This window comes from Geotrypetes seraphini, chromosome 3 (assembly GCF_902459505.1).
Source record: "Geotrypetes seraphini chromosome 3, aGeoSer1.1, whole genome shotgun sequence".
Taxonomy (NCBI): domain Eukaryota; kingdom Metazoa; phylum Chordata; class Amphibia; order Gymnophiona; family Dermophiidae; genus Geotrypetes; species Geotrypetes seraphini.
The window spans coordinates 137,654,111-137,681,838 of NC_047086.1; the positions used below are offsets into that span (position 1 = coordinate 137,654,111).

The 27,728-nt window shown below is 42.1% G+C and overlaps 1 protein-coding gene across 3 annotated transcripts in view; it reads left to right on the plus strand.

The window, feature by feature from the left end:
• The window catches only part of DNMT3A (DNA methyltransferase 3 alpha), a 660,717-nt gene that overhangs the window by 347,127 nt on the left and 285,862 nt on the right, over positions 1-27,728 (plus strand). For all 3 annotated transcript variants that reach the window (XM_033935457.1, XM_033935458.1, XM_033935459.1), the window contains exon 5: positions 964-1,010. In XM_033935457.1, coding sequence (XP_033791348.1) covers positions 964-1,010 — 47 coding nt within the window. The remainder of the gene's footprint in view (positions 1-963; positions 1,011-27,728) is intronic.

The window sequence follows — 27,728 nt, forward strand, 5'->3', positions numbered from 1 at the left end:
TATTTTGTTTTACATGTATTCTTATGGGAAAACGCGTTTCACACAACGAACGTTTCACATAACAAACTTGCTCCTGGAACGGATTAAGTTCGTTGTGTGAGGCACCACTGTATTTTCATATATTTTGACATTTATTGTTTTATTGATATTTATTGTGGTTTGTTGAACCAAATGTATGGCTTAGATTTACTTTATAATGTACTTCATACAAATCCCAGAATAAGTTCTACTAACTTAGAAAGTAATTTTAGTGAAGATAAAAACTTCAGTTGCTCCAAGCAATATCCTGCTCATTCATTGTATTCATATGAATGTACCAGAGCTGAAATATCTTGGCTGGAAAAAGATCTACTCTTTTTTTAAAATTATAATTTATTCAATATTATTCAAACTAATTGTAGACTAGTATAATACTGCTTTGCAGCAACTCATCTGAAATGATTCTGCTCGATGGAGCCATTCCTTGAAATTTCAGCCACCAGCATTTTAATCTATGAAGAAACATATTTTTTACTACAACAAAACTTAATAGAAAAAATACTTCTGTATCACAGTTCTTATGCTAATTTACCCACTAGTTCTCCAGACTGCAAAAAATGTCATCTTAGTTTAAAGGCTTTATTAAGAAACAATCAGCTTTATGGACATCATAAATAACATGTTATTTCCAATTTTACTTAAAGGAAAGGATCTCAACCAATAGAATGGGCATTAGTTTAAAAAACGACATCATTCTATATGATTATTTAACCTGGTGGGCTGCAACAATTGCAGTTCAAAAGCTCATCTTTTAAACTAGTTTGTTGGCAATTTGATTTGCTAAAACTGGGATACAAAGTGGAATAAATCAAATCAGATCAAATCATAGCTACCCAATAATAGAGTTGTAGTCTACATTAAACTGTCTGCTGCAGTTCCAAATACTTGCTTTCATCTGACATCCCTGTCTTTCTGTTTTGTTAGGTAAAGTGGAAAAGGAAGACTCTGATTGTCAGTCCCTGAAAACAGAGGCAAGTATTCAGTAGGCTCCAGCAGCCTTCCTTGTTTTGCTTTTCTTCTTGTCAGTTCATTTATTTGTATTATTTCTTTGTTTCTTTTGTGTGATACATGTGCTAATAGCAGACTTGAGCTCAAGGTTTCCAGCTCAAGACCAGGTAAGAGGAGAAAGGGGTTAGTTAAGGTCCATTATTGGGGAAGTCTCTCTTGACACTGTTGTGGAGTGAGGAGAATGAGGATGGGGAGAAGACAAAGAAGGAACTGCAGCTTTGGGGGGTTTTTTGTCTTTATTTGTCCATCTGTCTTGCATTGATGTATGAAAAGATGGTGTGGGCATAGGCTGGTCACCCATTCCTTGTTTTATGAATTTATTGCATTCTTCATGTAGATCCAAATGTTTCTGCCTTACCCTTCACAAAAGGTAATGGACACAAAGCTTGTGTAGGGTTTAATTAAACCAGCCGGACAATTCATACAAAGGTCGAAATCAGAAAAGGCCAAAAACGTTTAGCAGGTTTCAGGTTAGAGATGTGGCCCACAAGTGTTTGCCCAGTTTGCTTTTTTTTTTTTAAACCTCATGCCAAGTCACAGAAAAAATCAGAATGAGGCATATACCTTCCTGTCCTTGGGCTTGTAGTAAGTCTGTATCACTCTAGTTGCACTTGGTAACTAATGCCTCATTTTACATTAATCAATAACGTAAACTAGATTTTGGTAAGTAGCACTATTGACTGTTTGATAATGTTCCATGTTTTAACTTAAGTGCACTGTACTAGATGGTCACCCTGTCAAGTAGAGGGCTCTTGTGGAGTAACTGCAGCACTGTATGATAGGCAGAGATAGTATGCAAAGACAAAAGTCCTGCTATTTCCTGTACAACAAGGATCTTATACCAGGAAGATATGTTGGTCTATTTAAGTTCCAGTGATGGTTATGTCATTATTGAGAGAAGTAAAACAGTAATACAGTAATAAGCCATATTAAGATAGAAAATCATGGTATGGCCTCCTTGAGTCTGGCATTGAATCCATGAACAGCGTGTTTGTGAAATATGTAATAGTGTGGGAAGAAATCAAAGATCTTGGTTGTTTTACTACTGCTAGTTTTCAGGTATACTGTATACTGTATATAGGTATATTTGTGGAGCCATATGGAAGATTTGGTTGTCAGGGTTTCTTGATCAGTGATTGATTAAACTTTGGTTCTCATCTTGTGATTAGCTGGGTCAGGAAATGCTGCTATTCATAGCCCTGAGAGCTATTGTTCTTATAGAGATATCTTGTAACTGACCAAAGTTGATTTTATTTTTCTTGTCTGGTAGTTTTCTCCTGCATTTTTGATCTTCCAGAGCAATTGGAGCTGACTTTTATTGGGCTTCAACACGAGCATCTTCATTCGTAACTACCGTGTTTCCCCGAAAATAAGACGGTGTCTTATATTAATTTTGGGTCCAAAAAATGCACTAGGGCTTATTTTCAGGGATATCTTATTTTTTTCATGTACAACAACAACAATGATCTCTCCCTTCCTTTCCTCTACCCCAATTCTTCCTCTTTCCTTTCTCCCTCCCCTCCCCCATGTGCAGCATCTTTCCTCCCCTCTCACTCATCCCCCCTGTGCAGCAGAACCCCATCGACCTTCCCACCATGAGACTAACATAACGTACCTCTGAGGCCTCCTAAAGCAGCAGGGGTGGGGGTTGCTGAATCGACAAGTCCAATTTTTTCAGCAAATCAGACAGCACTAGTGTCAGGGAGTGTCGGGTACATTTGGGGGGGGGCTTTGGGGGGGTCGATCTTAACTAGGGCTTATTTTTGGGGTGTGGCTTATATTAGGAGCATCTTTATAAATCATGCTAGGGCTTATTTTGTGATAGATCTTATTTTCGGGGAAATTTTCCCCTATTTTTATATCCTCCTCCTATCCCAGCCAATAGCCTGTAGCCAGTGGCCACAAAACATGACTCCTTCCAGAACCTGGAGCCTATATATGCCCTTTGGTTGAGTGATAATGTGATTCCCTTACCACAAAAGCTGAGTAATGGAAAGATCTGCTACTGGACCCATTCATTAACATTGCTAAAAGAGTTGCCTTCTCTTTTAAAAGTATCCAGGAGTTGTGGGAAATGAGAGTAGAATTGGGGGGTCATGCATATGTATATCTGAATGGTTCCAGGATTCTATAGGTCAGTGTATATATAAGTATCCTGTTGTAAAGAGAGGACCACAGTGTTTGTTTACATGAACCATGGTGAGTTCATGGAATACTCTGGCTGTGGAAATAATAGAAAAACCACTATGTACATTCAACTTCAGTTAAGCCAAATTCTTGCAGGAGAGGGCCAGAACACTATGGGGCTCATAAAAAAAAAAGTCTAAAAAGTGGCCTAAATGGGTATTTGGACGATCAAAAAGCCTGATCGTCCAAGTACCCATAACCAAAGCTGGTTTTAGACGTATCTAAAACCAGCTTAGGCCTTTCCCCTGCCTCTAAACGCATAGAGCGAAAAGAGGCATTTTTAGAGGAGGGGAAGGGCAGGAGGTAGGCCGACCTAGACATAGGCGTACAGCAGGTATAACCAAAGGTTTAGGCAGGTTGCCTAGTCGGCACTTATACGTTTTGACTTAGACCAATTCAAAACAGGTATAAGTGACGAAAAAGGGGCCGCTGAGCTGATGACAGCTGCCACGATCAGCTAAGCGGCCTCTGCAACCTGCCTACTCCCCCCCCCCCAGCAACGATCGCAGCAGGAGAGATGGCTCATCTTTCCTGCCGTGATAGCGATGGCCCCCCCCCAAACCGCGGCACTTTGGGGTGAGGATCGCGTCAGAAGAGATGAGCCATCTCTCCTGCCACGATCCCCCCCTCCCCGACACAACCGGGGCAGGAGGAAGCCCAAGTGTTACTGCCCGAAGAACCGCCACCCTCGCTGACATGATCGGGGCAGGAGGAATCCCATACTCTCCTGCCCTGACGCAGCCCCCCCACATCTGGCCCCCCCGAACCCCCGATCACTCCCCCCCGAACACCCCCTATCCGCCGACCTGCAAGACCCCCCCCGCCGACCCCGCAACCCACCCACCCCTGACACCCCCCTATACCTTAAGAATGTTGGCCGGACAGATGGGTCCCAAGCCCGTCCGTCCAGCAGGCTCGCCATCCTCAGAATATTGGGCCTTAGGGCCTGATTGGCTCAGGCGCCTCAAGCCCCACCCACAGGCGGGGCTTGAGGTGCCAGGGCCAATCAGGCTCTAAGGGAGAGGGGGCTCAGGGGGGCCAGACGGGGGCTGGGTCAGGGCAGGAGGGCTTGGGCTCCCTCCTGCCCCGGTCGGGGAGGGGAGGGGGGTGGATCGCGGCAGGGGAGATGAGTCATCTCTCCTGCCGCGATTGTTGCTGGGGGGAGGGAGGTGGATTCTGTAACTGGTGTTCTTTTTGGCAGACACCGGTTACAGAATCCAGCTTTTAGGCGAAGGACTGGCTCCTCCTTTGCCTAAAATCTCTTGTGTTGGGCATTTGGGACTTAGGCTTTTTTTTTCATTGATTATATGTGGTAAGTGTAGATGTTGTGGTGGTCTGGGTGTTTAAACAGCTGAATGTAGAGGCAGGCCATTATTTTAAAAAACCTCCTTTTGGACGTTTTTGTTTTGGTATTTTTTGAGAATGGACAATTTTCCTGCTTCTACTTTCAGCGTTTAGGGCCTAGGCCAAAAGGGGACTTAGACTTTTTATTATTATTATTATTATGCCCCTCTATGACTAAACACAGCAAGTTTAAATCCCAGGATCTGCCCTTTTTGCTATAGTCTGCTGTACCATTATGATTATTTTGTTCTGTTTTATTCATGGGCATGCTAATAATAGTTGTTTTGAGGTAGGAGATAGGCAGTTTCTTTCTGCTTCTTTTGAACTTTCAGCTTTGTAGGAACCAGGTCAGGAATTCAGCACCATGGACCTTCATGTGGAAATATTCTTGGATTCATTTTCCATTATTTTTATCCTGTCCCAATTTAGTCATTGCAGTGAGAGTCTTCTGCCAGCGGCCAGGCAGCTGAGCTCTTCCTGAATCCTGCAATCATGGACATATCCAGGCACTAGGTGTTACTGTTGCACAATGGCTTAGACTTTCTCCCTACCAGAGTCTGTGCCCCCCTGCCCACAGCATTATCTGACACAGAGAGTGAAAGTCCTGACCCTGATATTAAACATTTGTTCTTTGCATGTATGTGCAAAGTATTGGCACTGAGCCATCAGGCCAGCCAAATGTAACATCATTTTACAAATTTCATAAAGCAAAATGCAAAGTGAGCTTTTCTTTCAGTATTTAGAATGCAAAAAGTGACTTTGGGGATGTAATAAAGCATGTGAACTAGAGCTAAACATTAGGAATAAAAATGTTACATTAGAAACAAATACAGTAGTTGTTTTTAAGGGGACAGGCCAGACACAATTTATCCAGGAGCACAATGATAAAACAGTGAAGTGGCACTGCAGTTGTGGTACTTAGTTTTGTTAGTATAAATTAAAATAGGTTATATTGATAATATAGTCTGTGTATTCAAAATTGGATCCAAATTGGGATGAAACATTTAGAGACCGGTTTAATGTCACTTATGCAATTTTAAAATAGGAGATGGTTATTCACATTGTTCCCACCATTTTGCCCAGCACTGAAGTCAGACTTACCGGTCTGTAATATCCCAAGATCTTCCCTGGAACCCTTTAAAAAAATTGGTGTAACATTGCCACCCTCCAAAATTCAGCTACAGATGATTTTAGCGAAAGGTTACAGATCACTAACAGCAGGTCAGCAATTTCATGTTTGAGTTCTTTTAGTACCCTGGGATGCATATTATCTGGTTCAGGTGATCTATCACTTTTTAACTTGTCGATTTGGGTTAGTACATCTTCTAGATTCACCGAGATTTCTTTCACTTCCTCTGCATCATCACACTTGAAAACCATTTCTGATTCAGGTAGATCTCTTACATCTTCTTCCGTAAAGATCGAAGCAAAGAACTCATTCAGTCTCTCCACTATGGCCTTATCCTCCCTGAGCACCCCTTTTGCTCCTTGATCATCCAACGGTCCCACGGATTCCCTCACAGGTTTTCTATTTCTGATGTACCTTAAAAAATTATGAATTTTTGCCTCTTTTGCAAGTTTCTCTTCATACTCTTTCTTAGCCTTCTTTATCAATGCTTTGCATATAACTTGCCAGTGCTTGTGTCTCTTCTTATTTTCTTCATTTAGATCCTTTTTCCATTCTTTAAAAGATGGGGGTTTTTTTTTGCTCTAATAGATTCTTTCACTTCACCTTTGGGGATTCTGTTGAAGTTATGTAGGCCAACAACCTCAATATTCCCCATGATGTCTGCCAGTTCATTTGAAATTACCTCAACCACAAATACCAGGGAGTCTTTTGCTTCAGTTGTTTCTAACAGAAGAGGACTTATGACTTCCAATTGAAATGAAGAGATCAGGATTGGAAGTTAGTTTTGATGAAACTTATCTAGTTCTCTGATGGTTATAAACAGCAATCTTTGAGATCCTTTCTGAGACAATTGCTTGATTCACCAATTGCCTAGATAGGGAAATACAACAAGCACTCCCAATTTGCTTAAGTATACAGCTACCATAGCCAGATATTTTGGGCCTGATTCTATAAACGGCACCTAACTTGTAGGTGCCAGTCCATGCAATTGTCAGTCAACTGCTAGGCATCCTTCATAGAATCACACCTAGTGGCATCTAGCAATGACGATCCTTAGGCATTGCTAGGCATCGTTGAGGTAGACACTGGTACCTGGCCTAATTTATGGGTGCCTAACTCGTACACCTAAGTTCATTATGCCTATTCTCCATCCCTAACCAAGCTTATTTTTCAGGTAGGTGGTGTTAGATGTTGGAGGGTACCATGCAGATATCTGCACACAACCTTAATTAGTAGTAAAAAAACATAACAATAAATTTTTAATCAGTTTTTAATGGCATGATCAATCACCACGTCATTTAACCAACTAATAAAAAAACATTTATTTGTGTTAAAATTTTATTTAGAAACATAGTAACATAGAACATGACGGCAGAAAAGGGCCACGGCCCATCTAGTCTGCCCGCACTAATGGCCCACCCCTTAACTACCTCCATGAAGAGATCCCACATGCCAATCCCATCTTTTCTTAAAATCTGGCACGCTGCTGGCCTCAATTACCTGTTGTGGAAGATTATTCCAGCGATCAACCACCCTTTCGGTGAATAAATATTTTCTGGTGTCGCCATGAAATTTCCCATCCCTGATTTTCAACGGATGCCCTCTTGTTGCCGTGGGTCCTTTAAGGAAAAAGAGATCCTCTTCCACCTCGATACAGCCTGTGACATATTTGAACGTCTCGATCATGTCTCCCCTCTCTCTGCGTTCCTCGAGAGAGTACAGCTGAACCTACCCAACTCTCCGCACATCTTTTTGATAATGCGGCCTCCAGAATTGTACACAGTATTCCAGATGGGGTCTCACCATGGCTCTGTACAACAGCATTATGACCTCGGGCTTACAGCTGATGAAACTTCTATGGATACAGCAAATGATTTGTCTAGCCCTGAATGAAGCTTTCTCCACTTGATTGGCAGTCTTCATGTCTTCGCTAATGATCACCCCCAAGTCACGTTCTGCTACAGTCCTTGCTAGGATCTCACCATTTAGGGTGTAAGTCCTGCATGGATTTTTGCCCTCAAGGTGCATGACCTTGCATTTTTTGGCATTGAAACTTAGTTGCCAATTCTTTGACCAATGCTCCAGCAGGAGTAGATCATGCGTCATACTGTCGGGCATTGAGCTTTTGTCGGGCACTGTGCTTTCATCTGTTGTGCAGTTGCCTACTATGTTGCATAGTTTGGCGTCCTCGGCGAATAATGTAATTTTACCTCGAAGCCCCTCAGCCAAGTCTCTTATGAAGTTGTTAAATAGGATCAGGCCCAAGACCGAGCCTTGCAGCACTCCGCTGGTCACCTCCGTTGTATCGGAGAGGGTACCGTTTGCCATTACCCTCTGAAGTCTACCTCTAAGCCAGTCCCTAACCCATGCGGTTAATGTTTCACCCAGTCCCATCGAACCCATCTTGCTCAATAACCTGCAGTGTGGGACGCTGTCAAACGCTTTGCTGAAGTCCAAGTACACGACGTCCAGGGACTACCCTATATCCATCTTTCTTCTTACCCAGTCAAAGAAGCTGATCAGATCTCTAGATGTCTGCAGTAGTGCCTAGCCTAGGCACCGTTTATAGAATCAGGCTCTTTGTGAAAAAACCTGGAGCTGATGTCAAGCCTTACAGCAGGATATTATACTGGTAATGCTGAAAGAGGGAAGGGGAAATGAGATTCTGGATACGTTGAGGGAAAGGAAGATAGACGATGTTACATACCAGGTACAGTGGGGAAGGTAAAAAGTGGGAACATTGGACTACAGGGAAGGAGACATGCTGGACCATGGGGTGAGGGAGGCCTTGAGCGACCCTCTGTGAGAATAAGGGGCACAGCCTGGTGCCGGGCAAACTTGTACAGTGTGCTTCCTGTATATGGCAGTCTGGTTTAGGATCACTTCTTTTTTTATTTTATTTATTTATAATTTTCACAAATTGTTTAACAACAATCTAAAGAAATTAACAATTGAAAAAAGAAAATAATTATATTAATTCATGTATAATAATTCCACATATATGACCAATCAGAGTCCACATAATGAAGAGAGAGAGAGTCCATCACTTCCAAGGGAAGTTGGGTCTAAAAGAAAAAAGAAACAAAAACTCATACGAGTTACAGATTACAGAGTACGGTTGGATTAACCATCTGCCTGGATAGAGGACTATGTTGAAGAATCTGGAGCTCTAAATTCCGTCTTACCCTCTAAAAAGAAATTTAACTGATCCGGATCATAAAATATGTATCTAACATTCTGATAGGTAAGACAGCATTTACAGGGAAAACGTAACTGAAAGGTTGCTCCCATATTCAAAGTTAACTGTCGGTATGCCAGGAATTTCTTCCGTCTGGCTTGCGTCAATTTAGATACATCAGGAAATATTGAAACTTTGGAACCGTGAAATTCCGCATTCTCAGTCCTATAGAATAAACGGAGAACTGCCTCTTTATCTTGGAGAAAAACAAAGGTTACCAGTAAAGTTGCTCTAACAGTTATTTCTTCTTGAATTGATGTTTCCAGCATACCAGTGAGATCCAAGTCTCCTGATACAATCCCTTTGTCTTTCTCTTCTTTGGGAATATTCAAATAGTATATCTTTTGAAGCGGTGGCATATTATTTTCAGGAAATTTCAACACTGATTGTAAAAAGGAATTGAATAAATCTCTTGAAGTTTGAAGTTTAGATACCGGAAAATTCAACAATCTAAGATTTAAATTTCTATTTGCATTTTCCAAATTTTCCATTTTTCTAACCAGCAAAGATTTTTCCTTTAAATGTAAATTCATAGAAGCCTTTATTTCTGACACTGATTTTTCCAAATTGTCTGTTCTATTGGACTGGTTTTGGAGTTTCTCTTCCAAAGTTTTAACTTGTAAATTAGTATTCTGTGTTGAAGAAAAAAGTTGAGAGCATACCTTATGTATTGACTCAAGTCCACTCCAAATTGCTTCCATATCGATGACTTCAGGTTTTACCAGAGGAGGGGGGGGCAAAGATGTTCCAGAGAATGCCCCATTAACTCGCTGCTCCTCTGTCCCTGCATCCTCACCAACAACTGCTCTTCCGTTCTCCATTGTCGACTGCAAAAGAGTCGGCAAGCTGTGAATAACTTCCGGGGTCAGAGGTAATTTCAGCAGCGTCAACGGAGAACTCGTCTCCGGCACCTCCTGCGTTGCCGACGGCGTCCCCGACATCCTCCCGGGCTGCGGAGGAGCTCCAGGACCCACAGGGCTAAGCGAAATTTCGCTCTCCAAGACCGAGGTCTGCCCCCCTCGGTCAGCGGATGCACCCGATCCAGCCGGTGTGGCATATGCTGTAATTGCCACCTGTCTCGCCGTTGAAATACCAGATGAGGCTGGAAGAACGCCTCTCTGTTTGCCCCTGCGCTTGGGCATAGTTAAGGTAAAAACTTCTTAGATAAGAGAAAAAACGCCAAACCAAGCAGGAGCAGCTTTCAAGGGTGACTTACTCCGTCGCCCGTTTAGGATCACTTCAACAGCAACTTCAATAGCTGGAACATGGGAACAATGCCAGGTAGACTTTTCAGTCTGTGTCCTTTAACAGCAACTCCAGTAGTTGGAATGTAAGTTCAATATTGGGCGGGTTTCTATGATCTGTCCCAGAAATGCCAAAGAAAGACTATGATCAAGTATTTAAATCACATTCACTTTTGGCGATAATGAGTGTGACTTTTGGCAGACTGGATAGACCATTCAGGTCTCTTTACCTACTGTCATTTACTATATTACGAGGGTCATTTCATAAATAATGCACACTATTTTTTTAATTTACATGTTTTGTTTTGTTTTTAAGTATTTCTTTACAATCCTTCAATATAGTCTCCCTGCTTTGCAATGACCGATTTCCAAGCATCTGGGAAGCTTCATTATTCCATCCAAAACACTGTTTCAGTTCGGTTGCCGAATGGCTCGGGTACCAGCGGAAGAAAGTTCTTCCAGAGATGCAAAACGATGTCCACGCATAGGTTGTTTCAACTTTGGATAAAGGTTGAAGTCTGGTGGACTCATGTCTGGACTGTAGGGAGCATGAGGTAACACCTCCCAGCTGTATCCGCGTAGTTTTTCAATGACAAGTGGAGAGCTCCATCTTCCCTATGACCAAAAAAATTTTGACGAGCTCAATCAAAAGTCAAACAAATGATGATTTTTGCTTATGATCATGAAGGCATCATCATCACAGATAAAGTTCCATGTGGAAGAAGTGTCACTTCAGTGTATTGTTGTGATTTTTTGCAAAAAATGCACAGAAAAATATATATAACGCGACCTCAGTTGCTCTTGGCTGGGCCACTCGTTCTTCACGACAATGCTCGCCCACACATAGGGAATGTCATTGAAAAACTGCACGAATACAGCTGGGAGGTATTATCTCATACTCCCTACAGTCCAGACACGACTGCCTAATTTAATTGAGCAATAGGCTTAATCAGTGCCAATATTGGCACTCAACACCTTATGATCAGCTTTAATTGGACTTAATTGAAAGTTAAGCACCCAACTCAAAAACCTTGATTCTATAAAAAGTTGGCACCTAGCCCGATGCCCCTACACTAAAAGTGGGCATGGTTAGGGGTAGGTCATGGGCGTGTTTTCAAGTTAGGCGCCTCTTTGTGAATCAGGTGCTGTTGGACTCTTATATTGGTGCCTAACTTTAGGCGTAGCAAATCCTGACATAAATTGGGGATGCCTAAATGTTAAGATGTTAAGCATCACCTAAGCACGCTTAGATGGTGCTAAGCGTGATTCTATAGTGGGTGCCTAAGTTTTATAGCATTGGTGCGGCCCCACTCATCCAACTTTTCTCAACAGCATGGTCTACTTCCCGCAGAACCCTCAACCGGATACTACTAAATCTCCCATCCACTAAAGATCTTCACTATAAACGAGTTTTCCACTCCATGCTTACCTTCCTAGGAGTCAAAACTTGGAACGGCCTTACAGAGAAGACCAGAACTGAGCCTTGCCACATCATCTTCTGAAGAAAACTGAAAACCCATCTGTTCGATACTTAATCTCCTTTACCCTCTTTTCTCTCCCTTTCCCTTCCTCCTCTCTCCCCTCTTTCTCTCTCCCCTTCCTCTCCCTCTTGCCTATCCACCTCCTCTCTCTCCCTCCTCTTTCTCTCCCCTCTTACCTCTTTTAACAGTCGCCTTTTATAGGTATGAGTGACGCACAAATATTAGATTAGATTAGATATCAGTGCCTAACTTTAGGCGGACTTTATATAATCAAAGCCTGAAGGCCTGATTTTATAACATTACATTACATTACAATGTACTTGTTAACCGCATTACCAAAGGTTCTATGTGGTTTACAAAAAATTATTAATTATAACATATTACATAGAAAGAATGGATTAATTAGTCAAATATTTAAGGAAAAAATAGGTTTTCAACTTCTTCCTGAAATGTTTGTAAGAATCAGCGTACCTGTGTGAGAAATCCAAAAAGGTACCTATTTTTAACCTCTTATATAAAGACAACAAAGGTACCTGTGTGCTTTTACAAAATAGACTCCCAGATCCAGCCCCAATATTAGGCAAATGCATTATACTTGCTCCGATGCAGACATAAAGGTGTATGTGTACTCTGCATATATAATCATATATTTTATAAAATGTAACACAAAAAAACCAAAAAGGGAGACCCAATCCACAGTCTGTTGTTTTTATCTTTGGGGGTCCGTCAGGACAATCATACGTGTATTACTAATTTAGACTTTTATTTGTATTTCTCTTGACTATTCAGTGTCTTCCTCCCCACCTATATTCTGTAACTCGCTGACCATCCAGCCCCTTTGATGTAAAATGCTTAAGATTATACTGTAACCTATTTGTAACCTGTAAACACTGATTACTCAGTGACTCCTACCTGTTCTCACCTTGTAATTCGCAGATTGTACAGCTCTCTTTCACTGTGAACCGCCTAGAAGTTGCAAGATTATGGCAGTATAGAAAAAATAAAGTTATTATTATTATTATTATTAAAAATCATCTTTCAGATCATCCACATCCACAGTCTGTTTTTTTTTTTAATTTTTAATAAAATGTACACATACATCATAACTCTGCCCTTAGAAGTGCCGTTATCACCTTTGCTGTTTGATATTGCCCTTTTGCTTCGGCATCCATTTTTTACGTCGCACCGTCGGCATGTGATTGTTGTATATACAGGCGTTTGTTTATTACCTATTTAAATTGCAGTCTGTCTTAATCCTTTTCAACCATGGACCCCTGAAGAAGGCGTGTTTTCCAAAACACGGACCATGTCGGGTCCCCTGGTTTGTAATAAGGTGATATCAGTGTCCGCATTAAATAATTGGTATAATAAACATAGCCTGCATCTTTGTCTGCAGTTTCCTATGTATAAGTCTGAGCCATCTAGCCAACATGCATACTTATGCACATACATACCACTACATAGTTTTATAAAAGACCTTTTCTGCATGTAAAACAAACTTTACACCTAGAAAATTACACCTTTCATAAAATTACCCTGTTAAGGGGTGATTTTGTTACAGGGTACCTAGGTGCCTTTTTAAAAATTGCTTTCCCAAAAGCTTATTTTCAAGAAATAAGTAACTTTCTTTTTGCCACCACACCACCCATTCTCAATCCACTGGTACTGGAAATATCTACATATGTGTCACATAAAAATGAGTGATGTTTTACTAGTGCCTGTGCACTAAGCTTGTGTAAAATTCTCAAGTGTTTTATGCACGTGTAAAACACTGAAGTTGCTTATAAAATTGCCCCTAAAATAGAGAATACTTTTCAGTACATCAAACTTTAAGAAAACAGAAGATTAGAATCATTCAGCAATAGGTATGAAATTGGCTGAAGGGCAGACCTCATGGATCATAATTAATGGCGCATATTACAATTGAAATAAATTCACAGGGTGATCTCACATGGTTCCGTATTTATTTAATATTTCTGTCCAATGATCTGAAGAGAGATATGAACATCATCATTGCCATTATTGCAGCTTTCAGCAGCCACATAAGTACATTGCAGAACTCATTTATTTAACCCAGGATCATAGATATCTTGGGCAAAGGGACACAGAAATGACAGACAAAATGTAATGTGTGTCAGTGCAAGGCGACGGTTTTAAGAATTTTTTCCAGTGAGGGCCACTTTGGCAAAAAGAAAAAAAGACATCAATGTGAGATTCAAGATCATCATTGGGCAAAGTGACCAGCTCACTGGGCATCCCCTTCCAAAGACATCAGCTGGTTTCCCCCTCTGATCATGAGATCAGCTTAGCTGTTTATGCATATGTCCTTCGTTCTACAACCTTAGTACCTAAATGTAAGTGTCAGTTGTACACTAAAGTTATGGAAAACTAGCACTTACATGCATGAATGTAACATTCACATGCAGAAGTGCTAGGCATGTACTCATCTGTATTTATAATATGAGTGCAAAAGTCACATGGGGGAAATTCTATAAATCGCATTCAAAAATGGGTGCCAGAAAAGATCATCACTAAGCTCAATTCTATAAAAAGTACTTGCCGTTTATAGAAATCATGCTTAGTGCCAATTCCTGTGCCAAAACTTTGGGCATGCAGTTCATGGTCTCATGCTTCTGCTCCTCCAGATAGGGAGGCCAGAACCTAGAACTCCTTTGGCAAGCACATCTTCCAAGCATCCACGCTTACAAACAGGATCATGGATTATAAATTCTACACAACCATTTATTTAAAGTCTTTAATCAAACAAATGACATCTTTTGGGGAGTTTCTTCCTCAGGACAAACTTAAAGATATCCCGCATCTTTGCCAAAACGTATTGACCATTGGAAAGCTTCTTGCCAGGGGCACCTATGATACTTTCGATGTCTCTTCACAGACTTCTTCTGTAGTAGCAGCAAGGCATCGCTTTTTGTGGCTCAGGGTGTCTGAACTTGAAAACTCAAGTTCAGGAATGCCTTTCTGATGTTCCTCGTAACGGTGATAATTTGTTTAGAGATGAGGTGGCTGACCTAGTTAAAAACATGCAGACACCATTTCAACCTTGTCTAAGCCACAGACATCTCCATCTTCATCTTACAGAAGATATTTAGTTCCACCTCGATCAGGGATGGGCAATTAATTTTCCCAAAGGGCCACATGAGAAACTGAGACTGTTTTGGAGGGCCGGACCAAAAGGCTAAACTCAATTCTGCTCCATACTAATTTTCTCTCTTTATAGCTTAATCATAACAACTGCTACTGGTAGTTGCTATGATTAAGCTATTAAAAATGTGAAACAGGCATAGTGAAAGACCAACATTACATCACTTTGATCAACATTCACAAAAACAATTTTGCAAATGTGCATATTTTTGCAGTCTTTCAAAGAGCAGTATTAAATTAACTTTATATTTTTTAAATAAAAAAGTAATAAGTGCTATTGCAGTTGTTTCTAGTCTAATTACTTCATTTACTGTTTTTTTCAGGGGGTTTTTTTAGTCAGAGAAATCTAGTCTGTCTTGAGCTTGAACAAAGTGCATTGAAGTCAGGTTGAATGTCTAAGGTGGATATGCGAAGGACAGATGACAAGTGATTGTCAGTGAGAGAGGATCTGTATCTGGATTTGTTAAAGGTTGTCACTAAGAATGTTCACATATGTAGGTAGATCCAGAGAGAACCCACATCTTCTGAGCAAGCTTCCTCATGTGTATAAAGTTTTCATCTTTGAGAGAATAAAAATCCAGCAATGATACTGACTTAAAATGATCTGCCAGTAGCATATCAGACTGCAGGACAATGAGTTTGAGCAGAACATTGGGTGTATTAATCACAATGCAAGTGAAGGGAGAAGAAATCATGTGCATTTCACTCTCAACTGTTTTGAAGTCTTCAAATCACCTTGTAAACTCATCATGCAGTGCTCCTAACATGGATGAATACCTGCAGAGTAGTACATCCCGGATGACCAACTCACCACTTTTCAACATCCAACTAATAATCTCTTGGCAATGAGAAAGTATATGGCTAGGTCAGTGTTTGATGCCTTTCACATTACTTCTAGAGCAGTGGTTCCCAACCCTGTCCTGGAAGAGCACCAGGCCAATCGGGTTTTCAGGATCACCCTAATGAATATGCATGGAGCATATTTGCATATCTGTCAATTCAATGCTTATTTATTAGGGCTAGCCTGAAAACCCGATTGGCCTGGTGGTCCTCCAGGACAGGGTTGGGAACCACTGTTCTAGAGCATCAGCACTATCCATTGCCATGAGAAGACAAGTATGACTCAAGTATCAGACCTAGATGTTAACGTGTAAGACCGTTTAGCAAACATACCATGCTTGGGAGATGAACTCTTTGGGGAGAAAATAGAGGAGGCCACACCAAAGATCACCAGACACGAACAGTCAATGTCCACACTGTATACTTCAAAATCTTCAAATCCTCCACCTGCCAAACACTTCTACAATCCTAAGTGCTCTTCTTATTATTCTAAACGGAAGTATATTCCATCTACTTCTTCCTCTAGGGCTACAACACAGAGGTGGTCTAGGCAGCAGAGGCCCAGCAGTCATTTTGACTGGTCAGCATACAACAACCGTCTCCTCAGACTTTTCCAATTGTTGGTCATCTTCTTCATTTCTATCATTGTTGGATCCGTATCACATCAGACACCTGGGTCCAGGTGTCCAAACCACCCTTCAAAAGTGTCTTTTTCTTTTATTAGCATTTCAAAAAATAAAATTCACAAGACAGAATTCTTGTTACATGAAACTCAGAGACAAATCCAAAATAGAAGACATCTTTAACAAGAAATTAAAAAAAAAAAATACCCTTCCTTAGACCTCTAATTAGGGGGGAGTGAACAAAGGAATTAGAGGACTTTATTTAAAGTAAAAATAAAAAGGAAATGGCCCTAGTGTGATCCTCTTTGTTAACTTCTAATCCCCCAAATTAACCTTTGATGATTTTCTTTAAATCCAGAAAGTCCTTCAATTGTTCTGGAGAATAAAAGGTATATTTAGATCCCACATACCGGACCAGGCATTTGCAAGAATAAACCAGAAGGAAGGTCGCTCCCATTTTAATTGTCTCTTGTCTTAATGACAGAAACATTTTTCGCCGTTCCTGTGTAGACTTTGCAACGTCTGGATAAACCCAAATTCTTTGACCCCCCCCAAACAGAAGGTGAAAATTTTTAAAGTATAATCTTAGAACCATATTCATGTCCTGCTCAAATGCAAATGATACCAAGAGTGTTGCTCTCTGTCATATCAGCTATAGATTGTTCCAAAATTGCAGATATATTATCAAGATCAATCTGTATTTCTCCTCTATTTTCCTTCTCACCTTCTCCTTTAGAAACTTTTTTTGTAGGCAAATAATAAAGTTTGTTTATTGGAGGAATAGCGTTAGAGGAAATTTTTAAATTTTCAGTCAAATATTCTTTAAAAAGATCTATAGGTCATATCCCTGACATCTGAGGAAAATTCAACAGACGGAGATTCAAATGTCGATTATAGTTTTCCATTTGCTCCAATTTTTGTGTATTTACATATTATCTTTTACCATGGCAACCTTAAATTGCTGTAAGTGTTGAATCGCTTCTTGTATCTGCCTGACCCGATTACTAAGATCCTCTTTTACGGATTTTCTAGTCTTGGTCAAATTATCTAGCTTATTAGCTATTCTTATTACCTCTTCTGCCAACTTTAAGACTGTAGATTCCAGACGCTGAAGGATTTGCCAAATGTTAATCAAAGATACTTCCGGAACAGCATTGCCTTCCAGTTCCTTGTTCTATCTCTTCTGCTTCTCAGCTGTGGAAATGGTGCCCTCGCTGGGAGACCCATCTCACTACTTCCGGTTGTAAGAATCTTCCCTACCAGTGCCCTGATGGTCGCTGGACATGGAGGGTTTAGGTGATCTGGAGGCGATAATGATGTCTCAAGCCCCAAAGTAGGAGGTGGCTCTCCTCCGCCCCTCCTTGCTGCAGGGTCAACTTCTCCGGGGACCGACAAAGGAACCACTGCAAAGAAACGGTCAACGGTTTGCTGCATGGGGGATGAAGAGAGGACCAGCAAGGGTACAGTCCTCACCACCCACTTTCTCTTTGTATGCGGCATCTTAGCTAAGAGGAAAAAAATAATTCTTTAGCTGCAAATTTTCTGACCTTCTTCGCGGCTGTCTCACACCGCCGCCATCTTGGCCACTCATCCCCCCCCCCCCCCCAAAGAGTCTCTCTCAACTCCCAACAGACCATCCTCCTTCATCAAGAACTCTCAACCCTCCTGCAACTCGGAGCCCTCGAGAAATTACCTCTGCAGGAGAGAGGTCAAAGGTTCTATTCGAGGGAGTAATAGGGCAGAGTACAGTACAGGGGTTTAAGAAAGGATTGGACAATTTCCTGCTGGAAAAGGGGATAGAGGGGTATAAATAGAGGATTACTGCACAGGTCCTGGACCTGTTGGGCCGCCGCGTGAGCGGACTGCTGGGCATGATGGACCTCAGGTCTGACCCAGCAGAGGCATTGCTTATGTTATGGATGATTCACTGCGATGTCAAGTGGTTGCAGCTTACACGTCAGGCCTCCAGGTATCACAGCGATGTGGGCACGAGTAGAATTAGTGTAGGCCTGAACATTTTTTTCTTTGTGGGCAGCCATGGCATCAAAAATTAACAAGGATTTTTTTGCAAAGAATCCACCCTGTCTTGCCCTAAAGCATTTATCTACCTACAATCTCATTACGTCGCAGTCCATCCATCCCTTCTTGTTGCAGTGCACAACCACACTGGTGGGCAGCTTTTCACGGGGCATAGCGACCCTTTTGAAAATGAGCATGGGCTTTAACTTAACCCCGCTAGCTGAGCAACCAAGAACGACTGTAAAACACGTTCTTTCATGCCCAGTTGTGGTGATGGCAACAGATTTAGTACCTGTGGGGGCTATGGTTCTTGTCGCTGGAATGTCGAATGCCATTGGAATTTCATCCATGTTGATGACGTCCTTTGCAGTGATGCCAAGTTCAGATATTTCTTTGGCGACAAAGTCACGGAAATCAATCAATTTTTGCTGCCAGTCATCTGGAAGTCGCTGGCCAACAGTTGTTCTCATTCTAACTGATAGTCCGTTCCTTTTCATAAATTTTGAGATCCATGTGAAGCCAGCTTTGAAGTCAGGTATTCCTCTTCCATTGGCAAGTAGTTTTGCCTTCATCTGAATCGCAACAGTAGAGACTGATTGATTTTGCTCCCTTCTCGCCAGAATCCACTGCTTCAAGTCATCCTCCAGCTGAGGCCATTTTGGTTTGGCCCCACGATGTGCCCGTTTTCGCGGATTGCATTTCTCCAGTTCCTTCTTATCTTTTCTCCATTCACGCACCGATGTTTCTCCAACATCGAACTCTCTCGCTGTGGCCCGGTTGCCTATTTCCTCAGCTTTCGCAACGACTTGAAGCTTAAAGTCCGCTGTATATGACTTTCGTCTCATTCCTGCCATTACGGCGGTAAATTTAAATTTAATTGATAAACTCTACTACCGGGTAGATAAATGCAGAATACCAATCTGAAGAGATCAAATTAAAATGTGGACTCTATATGCAGCATTAATCTTTTATAGGCTTACCCAAAGGCTGAGATGCTGTTGTATAGTCAAAATAGTATTCACTGGGCAAATTACAAGGCCAGATAGAGGGGGGCCACAGCCACGTGGTGAAAAGCACACCGCCAGAAAAACCGCCTTGGTGACAGGTCAAAAGCGCGCCCCCACAACCCGGCGCAAAAAACTAAGCGGCAAGCATGCTCAGACCATTGCGCATGCTTACAGAGCTGGGAGCAGGGCAGGGCAGGCGAAAGGAGAGTCGGGGCAGCGCACGGAGAGTCGGGGCAGCGAACGGAAAGTCGGGGCAACCAGAGGAGAGTCGGGGCAGCGAACGGAGAGTCGGGGCAGCGAACGGAGAGTCGGGGCAGCGAACGGAAAGTCAGGGCAGCCAGAGGAGAGTCGGGGCAGTGAATGGAAAGTCGGGGCGGGTGAACGGAGAGTCGGGGCAACCAGAGGAGAGTCGGGGCAGCGAACGGAGAGTCGGGGCAGCGAACAGAAAGTCAGGGCAGCCAGAGGAGAGTCGGGGCAGCCAGAGGAGAGTCGGGACAGCGAACGGAAAGTCAGGGCAGCCAGAGGAGAGTCGGGGCAGCCAGAGGAGAGTCAGGGCAGCCAGAGGAGAGTTGGGGCGGCATGCGCGGTATACCCGTGAGCGCGGTATATAAAAATTTATTTACATAAATTTGTGTTTTCCGCGCGCTATACCCGTGTGCGCGATTTACACGGGTGCGCGTTATCTACGTGAAAATACGGTATATATGGTAATTTTCCAATGAGAATCTACCCCAAAAAACCACTGGATGTTGATAGATTTCAAATGCATTAATTAAAATTGTGTTAAAAATATATTGATATTCCATATTATGTTAATATTAATATTATTCACAACGTTATTTAATACTGAATCATAATTGTATACTTCAAGGGATTTCTTCATACTTGTTCAGCCTCAATCGACAGTGTCAGTTCATGGCGTTGTAGGTAGCTCATATACCATACTGTGCAGAATTGCATAAAAGGGGTGAAGCAGAATTTCCTTTCACGTTCGCAAATTTAGTATTTCAGATCTTAAACAACAATTTCAGAAGCGATTTGCTGATTCGGATGCCAGTGCTAGGGAAATTAGATTGTTTCAAATCCATTTGACTGTGATGTTGCTGCTTTCAATAAAACTCATATATCTAGAATTATTTATCTTTTTTTTTTTATTATGGCCTGCTGAAAAGTGCTGAAGTATCCAATGTGGCCCTCGTAACGAAAAGTTTGGTGACCCCTCTTCTAAGGGAAGAGGGAGGAAAACAGCAACCACTGGAAGATTAAAGAGGGTCAATGCCTTAATTCCTCTACTGATTAGCTGCTCAATTACAGCAACCTTTGAAAACTGAACATGACTGAAATAAGTCTAGATAAAAAGATCCTTCTTTTTAAACATGGACATTTTTGCCCAGCAATTTTCTCCTTTGCCTCCTCAGCTTCCAGCCATATCGGAACTAGCCTTTCTTGGGTGCCATGAGCCTTTACTTGAAACTTCCCCTGGGGATTTTTTTTTTAACTTATTTTATATTACCTTTGAACTCATCTCTCCCAGTGATCACATCAAAAGTCCTCAGTATAAGGCTCTACACTTTCTGGATTTCAGTAACCATGGCCCTAAATCTGACCACTAAAGGGGGGGGGGGGGGGAGCATTATTAATGTGGAAGATTGTGAGGACGGGTTATTTTCCTGTTCACCTGGGTTACTAGTAACTAGGTCTTGTAATTGAACCTGTGCTAAATTAGCACAACTTAGTGGTAAAATAACCCATCTTAATGGTAACCCCAGGTGGTAACTTCCCCTTTAAGTGTTGCCATTGCAAATGACTTGGACTGTACCTCCTGCCCTCTCACTCCCCACCCTGGAATATGGATGTTTTATTTACTGCATCCCAAGCTGAAATAGTATCTGATCCACGTGATAGTGAGCAACACTGCCACTGAACATCAGGCCAGCAGAATGATTATACCAATGACCTGATATATTGTAAACTTTAAAGCATGCTGTGATCCTGTTCTTATGGAGAGCACTGTATTAATGCAAATTGTTGTTTTAGTATGCATAGCCAAGTTTCTCCAGAGAATTTTGTAGGCAAACTGGAATAAGCCATTATAAAGAACAAACAAATGTATAGATGATAGGCAAGGATTAAAAAGATAGAGCCAATATGGATTTGGCCAAGGGAAGCTATCCTTCACTAATCTGCTACTTTGTTTTGAAGGCTTCAATAAACTTGTGGATAAAGATGAGCCAGTTAATGTTAAGGGTAATTCTTTAAACCAGGTGCCCACATTTGCATACATGTTATGCACATAAATGTTTAGAATACCAGCACCTATGCACACATGCCAACATAAGTGCTAACAGGGTACCTAGGTGCTATTCTGCAAACACCTGCTTGACTTATATTGTATGTATTAGCAAGGGAGGGACATATGCAAATCCTAGACATCTTGTTTCCATTATAAAAGGCCTTGAGGTGCCTAACTGGAAGTACCCACATTGCCTGGATATTTAGAAGGCATTTGTCAACATCCCTCATGAGAAACTCCTGAGGAAATTTAAAAAGCTGTGGGCTATGACGTAATGTCCTACTGTGGATTGGGAACTGGTTAAAAGATAGTAGATAGAAAACAGAAAGCAGAGCTAAATGATTCTCAATGGAGAAAGGTGAATAGAATTCTGGGATTTATTCTGGATTCTTCAGTCTCATTATCTAATCAAATTAATCATGTTACTAAAAAATGCTTTTTCAGTTTAAAGATGCTTAGAAGAGTACGTCATCTTTTATTTTCAGCAACATTTTGCAGTTTTGGTTCAGGCCATTATTTTATCTCAGTTGGACTATGGCAACTCGTTTTATGCTTGTTTAAGGGCTCCTTTTACGAAGCCGCATTAGCGGCTTCAGCGCGCACGACTTTTCATCACGCACTAACCTCCGTGCTAGCCTAAAAACTACCACTTGCTCAAGAGGAGGCGGTAGCGGTTAGCGCGGCCAGCGGTTTAGCACATGGTATTATGCACGTTAAACCGCTACCATGCCTTCGTAAAAGGAGCCCTAAGTAAATGTAATGTGAGGAGGCTACGACTTACCAAGAATACAGCGGCTAAACTGATATACGGTAAACATAAATATGATCATGTCACACCTTGACTGAGATCCCTTCACTGGCTTCCTGTTTACTGGAGGATCCAAGTTAGATGTGCAACTGTAATTTTCAAAATCTTACATGGTATTTTTTCTCCTTTGGTTCCTGTCTCATTTAATTCACAATAAATCTCTAATTCTAGGAGCTTTCAGAAATATAAACTTGGCTTTCCCACTGTTAAAGGAATAAAAACTATGGATACCTGGAATACGCTTCCAGATGGCATGATAGGACAGGGTACGGTTTTGGAGTTCAAGAAGGGATTGGACAATTTCCTGAAGGAATAGGGGATAGAAGGGTATAGATAGAGGGTTAATATACAGGTCCTGGACCTGATGGACCGCAGCATGGGCGGACTGCTGGGCATGATGGACCCCTGGTTTGACCCAGCAGAGGCACTGCTTATGTTCTTAAGTTTTGTCGATCATTTTCTTTTTTATTCATAAAAGTTTGGAATGACCTTCCTTCTATAATTAGAATTACCCACTCATCTACCCACTTTTCATAAAGTACTGAAAACATATTTATTTCAGAAATTTACTAATGATCCTTCTTTTTCAAATTGATCATAAAAGATTAAATTCTGGCCTAAAAGATTAATTTCTGTTCTAATCTCCTGTATAATTTTATTAATATTTTGTTAACCGAGTCGAGCCCTCCTGTTGGGATGAATCGGTATAAAAATTCAAAGATTAGATTAAATACTCCAGGGATCTGTACTGGGACCAGTGGTTTTTAACACATTCATTAATGACCTGGAAAAGTGAAGAATAAATGCAGTGATCAAATTTGTAGATGACACAAAATTATTAATTGAACATTGTAAAATCACAAGCAGATTGTGAGAAACTGCAGGAGGACCTTGCAAAACTGGAAGACTGGGCATTGGGCTGGACACTAGAGCAGTGTTTCCCAGGTCAGTCCTGGAATACCCCCTTGATAGGTTTTCAGGATATCCATGATGAATATACATGAAAGAGATTTGCGTACAATGGAGGCAGCGCGTGCAAATCAATCTCATGCATATTTATTGTGGATATCCTGAAAACCTGACTGATAAGGCGAGGGGTAGTCCAGGACTGACTTGGGAAACACTACTCTAGTGTACAGCTCAATGCCCAGTTTTCCAGTCTTGCAATGTCCTCCTGCAGTTTCTCACAATCAACTTGGAAAACACTGTTCTAGAAATGTACTGTATTTCTAATCTTATAATTTTTTTAATGTATAAATTTTTCATTGCTTTAACTGACGCTTGAAACCTCAGAGGTGATACTATAAAGCATTTGGGTCAATATTTAGCCACTGTAGTCAAAGGCTTTTTTTTTTTTTTTTAATAAAGCCAGCTGTGGGTGGTCAAAAACATATGAATATTCAGCACCACTATCCAGATAAGGTGGTCAGTGCCAAAACTTACCTAGATAGTGGCAGTATTCAGCCTATATCCAGATAACCTGCTATAAGTTATCTGGATATGTCCCAGATAACAGACTAAAATATTGACACTGTTATAAGTTCCAGGTCTGCCCTAGCTCTGCTTATACTCCACTTTGGCACTTCCTGCATAGTGAAAAGGCAGTCTATAATGATATTCAGAGGCATTATCTAGGGGTAGAGGAGAGAGGAAGAAATGCTGTGCAGGAATGGGGAGGAGAAAAAGAGGAAGAATGATCCAGAATAGAAGGGAGGGAGGATACTGTACAATGGGAGGGAGGAAAGAGAGAAATGCTGGACCATGGTAGGAAGAACCAATGGACAGCAACCACTTGAAGAAGAATTTGCAGAAAACAGAAAAGCAGAAAAAAGAGAAACTGGGACAAACTTGATGGAAAAATAAATCTCCAGACAAAAGTAAAAAAAGGAATTTATTGACTGAAATATGTTAGCTTTGGGGAAATATATATAGCAGATATCTTTGTATTGTGTTCAAAAGAAAAGGAAATGCATTTCTGGTTTTATTTCTCCAGTGTTGAAGTACTTGCTGTGGCTGATGGGATCCCCAAGCACCACCAGCTAAAGACCTCCTCCAAAGACGAACAGAACTTCCCTCCACCAAGCATAGTAGTTGTTGGCAGCATCCCTGAGCCACTAAGATGCTAGCATCTGTGACTAAGGGATGTTACTGCTGCCTGTAAAGCTTGGCAAAAGGGACTCCCAGTCACCTTCATAGGAAGTCCTCCGCTGACATAGCTTGAGGGTCCTCATCAGCTGGAGAATTTATATTTTATATTTACATTAGAGGCTCTGGCAGACCCATTTACAAAGTATGTATTCTTCCCAATTAATATTTCCAAATTAATAAAGTGTCTTTGCTTATTTGTAAATGGGTATCTACCAGAGCCATTAATTCAGTAGCATAATTAAATGAAGTAACTACTTTTGAAGTTTTTGGGGACAGACGGAGATGGAAAATATTACTTGCAGGGATAGGCAGGGATGAATTTGATTCTAGCATGGATGGGCGGGGATAGATTTGATTCTCTCAGGGATGGGTGGGAACGGGTTTTATCCTAGTGGGGATGGGTTTGATTTCTGTCCTCGCACAACTCTCTAGTCTGCATCAGTAGTTCTCAAAACTCAGAGTCCATACCTTGGGAGCAATCTTGCGCTAGGTTCATCCAAAGTGAGCTTGAGTAGCTCGGCCCAGGTTCTGTCCGTAGTGGGCTTGAGCACTGACTGCCATTGCACATCTCCTAGTGGACAGTTCTGACAATGGATGCCAGTCTATTAGACTGGGGAGCTCATTGCGAGGGACAACTGCTGCAAGGGTGGTGGTGGTCCCCATCTCAAGAAGTGGTCGATCAACAGCTTGGAGTGATATGGTTAGTTCTGTGGGCCCTGTGCAGCACCCTGAAAGGAAAGGCAGTCTATGTCTTCTCAGACAATACAACCGCAGTGGTCTATGTAAATAGGTAAGGAGGCACCACGAGTGCACCACTGAGCTTGGAAGCTCACTTGCTCTTTCGGTGAGCGAAAGCCCATTTCTTAACCATCTCAGCGGCTCACGTAGTCAGGGTAGAAAATGTGCAGGTGGACTTCCTAAGTTAGCAGACCTTGGATCCAGAGGAATGGTCTCTCTCTTGGAGAGCCTTCAACTGCATAGTCAGACGTGAAGGTGTCTGACGTTTGACCTCATGGCCTCAGCAGCCAACAAAAAAGTGGTTCATTTCATCAGCCAAATGTACAAACCCAGAAGCAACAGGCTGGATGCTCTGGTCCAAGCTTGGCCAGCAAAGGAGCTCCTGTGTGTGTTTCCCTATGGCCCATAATAGGCAGAGTGCTTCTACGAGACAGAACACACCCAAGTCAAGTGATTCTGGTAGCCCCAGATTGGTTGAGATGGCCATGGTATGCAGACTTAGTATGTTTGCAGATGGACAAGGCTCTCAGGCTTCCTTGTCATCCAAATCTTCACTCACTGGGTCCCTTTGCCCTGGAGAATCTGGAGCACTTTGGTTTTACAGCATGGATCTTGAATGCAAAGCTTTAGGGCATAAAGGCTATTCACCTGAAATTATTGCTAAACTTCTGAGGTCTAAGAAGCAGTCTACATTAGCAGCCTATGCAAAAGCCTGGAAGCATTTCTGGAACTGGTGTGAGCAAAAATGCTTGGATCCGGTGATTGCACCAGTTTTAGAGGTGCTGGACTTCCTGCAGGAAGGTCTGAAAAAAGGCCTGGCAGTTGGCTCTCTTAAGATGCCTCAGAGCACAGGTCAGCAAGTGCTCATTGGCATCCCATCCAGATTTATGAAGGGAGCCTTATGGCTTCGCCCTGCAGTGTGCCAGCCCTTTCCATCTTGGAACCTTAATCTGGTCCTGTGGGCCCCTGCGAAGGCTCAATAAGAGCCTTTGGAGGAGTTATCCCTGATAGATAATAATAATAATAATAACAGTTTATATACCGCAATACCGTTAAGTTCTATGCGGTTTACAGAAGATTAGTGGGGTACAAGTTGAGTTGACGTACAAGTTGAGTTAACTTAAGGGATGTGGGAACAATGGGGAGAAAGGGCAAGAGAGGGGAAGGAGGGAAGTGGGTCAGCTGTCTAGGTATTTCAGGAATAGGTGAGTTTTGAGGCGTTTCCTGAATACCTCATAAGTGGTGGGCAATAGGAGTTGTTCTAGGTCTTTATCCCATAGGGCAGCCTGATGTGAGAGAAGATGCTTTTGGTGTTTTTTTAGTTTGCATCCTCTAACCGGGGGAGAAACGTAGTGCGAGTGGGAGCTTCTCTTGTGTTTGTTGGCTGAGAAGGAGAATAGGTCAGTGATGTATTTAGGGGTTAGACCGTAGAAAACTTTAAAACAGAGGCAGGCGAACTTAAACTTTACACGAGCTTCAATCGGCAGCCATTGTAGCTGTTTGAAGTATGGCGTCACGTGATCGAACTTCTTTAGACCGAAGATTAGTCTGGCCGCAGTGTTTTGCATTAGTTGTAATCGTCGCATATTCTTTTGGTAAAGATCTGATGGTTAAGACAGTTTTCTTAGTGACTTTGACGTCAGCAAGAAGAGAGTTGGACCTGCAGGCTCTGTCCTGCAGGGAGCCCTTTCTTCGAATCTCAGAGGCTAGTATCTCGATTCAAACAGTTCCTTCCTTCCTCCCCCACGCTTATTTTCTCGACAAACTATCTTTAATTTGTATCCCCTTGGACAGAATTCGGTTATGCATGGGTCTGAGTCGGAGGTTAGCCAAGTTTCGGCTACGAACAGGCAGCCTAGCTGTTCTTTAACTATCCAATCCTTTATTAGGTCTGCCTTTGGGCCAATTGATCTAAGAACATAAGAACATAAGCAGTGCCTCCGCCGGGTCAGACCATAGGTCCATCCTGCCCGGCAGTCCGCTCCCGCGGCGGCCCAAACAGGTCACGACCTGTCTGAATCACCAGAAGGGGCTCCCTTGCACCTTGGTTTCTCATTGAAGTCCTATCTTCCCATCGTAGTCCTAACCCTCCGGTCTTGCACATGCACGACCTGTTGGGTTTCTATACTTATTACCTGGTTAGCTTTCTATACCTGTGTTACGTCCCAGCACCTCTCTCAGTATCTCACGATCCCTTTATCCCTCAGGAATCCGTCCAATCCCTGTTTGAATCCCTGTACCGTACTCTGCCTGATCACTTTCTCCGGTAGCGCATTCCAAGTGTCCACGACCCTTTGGGTGAAAAAAAACTTCCTTGCATTTGTTTTGAACCTATCTCCCTTCAGTTTCTCTGAATGCCCCCTCGTACTTGTTGTCCCCTTCAGTCTGAAGAATCTGTCCCTATCCACCCTCTCTATGCC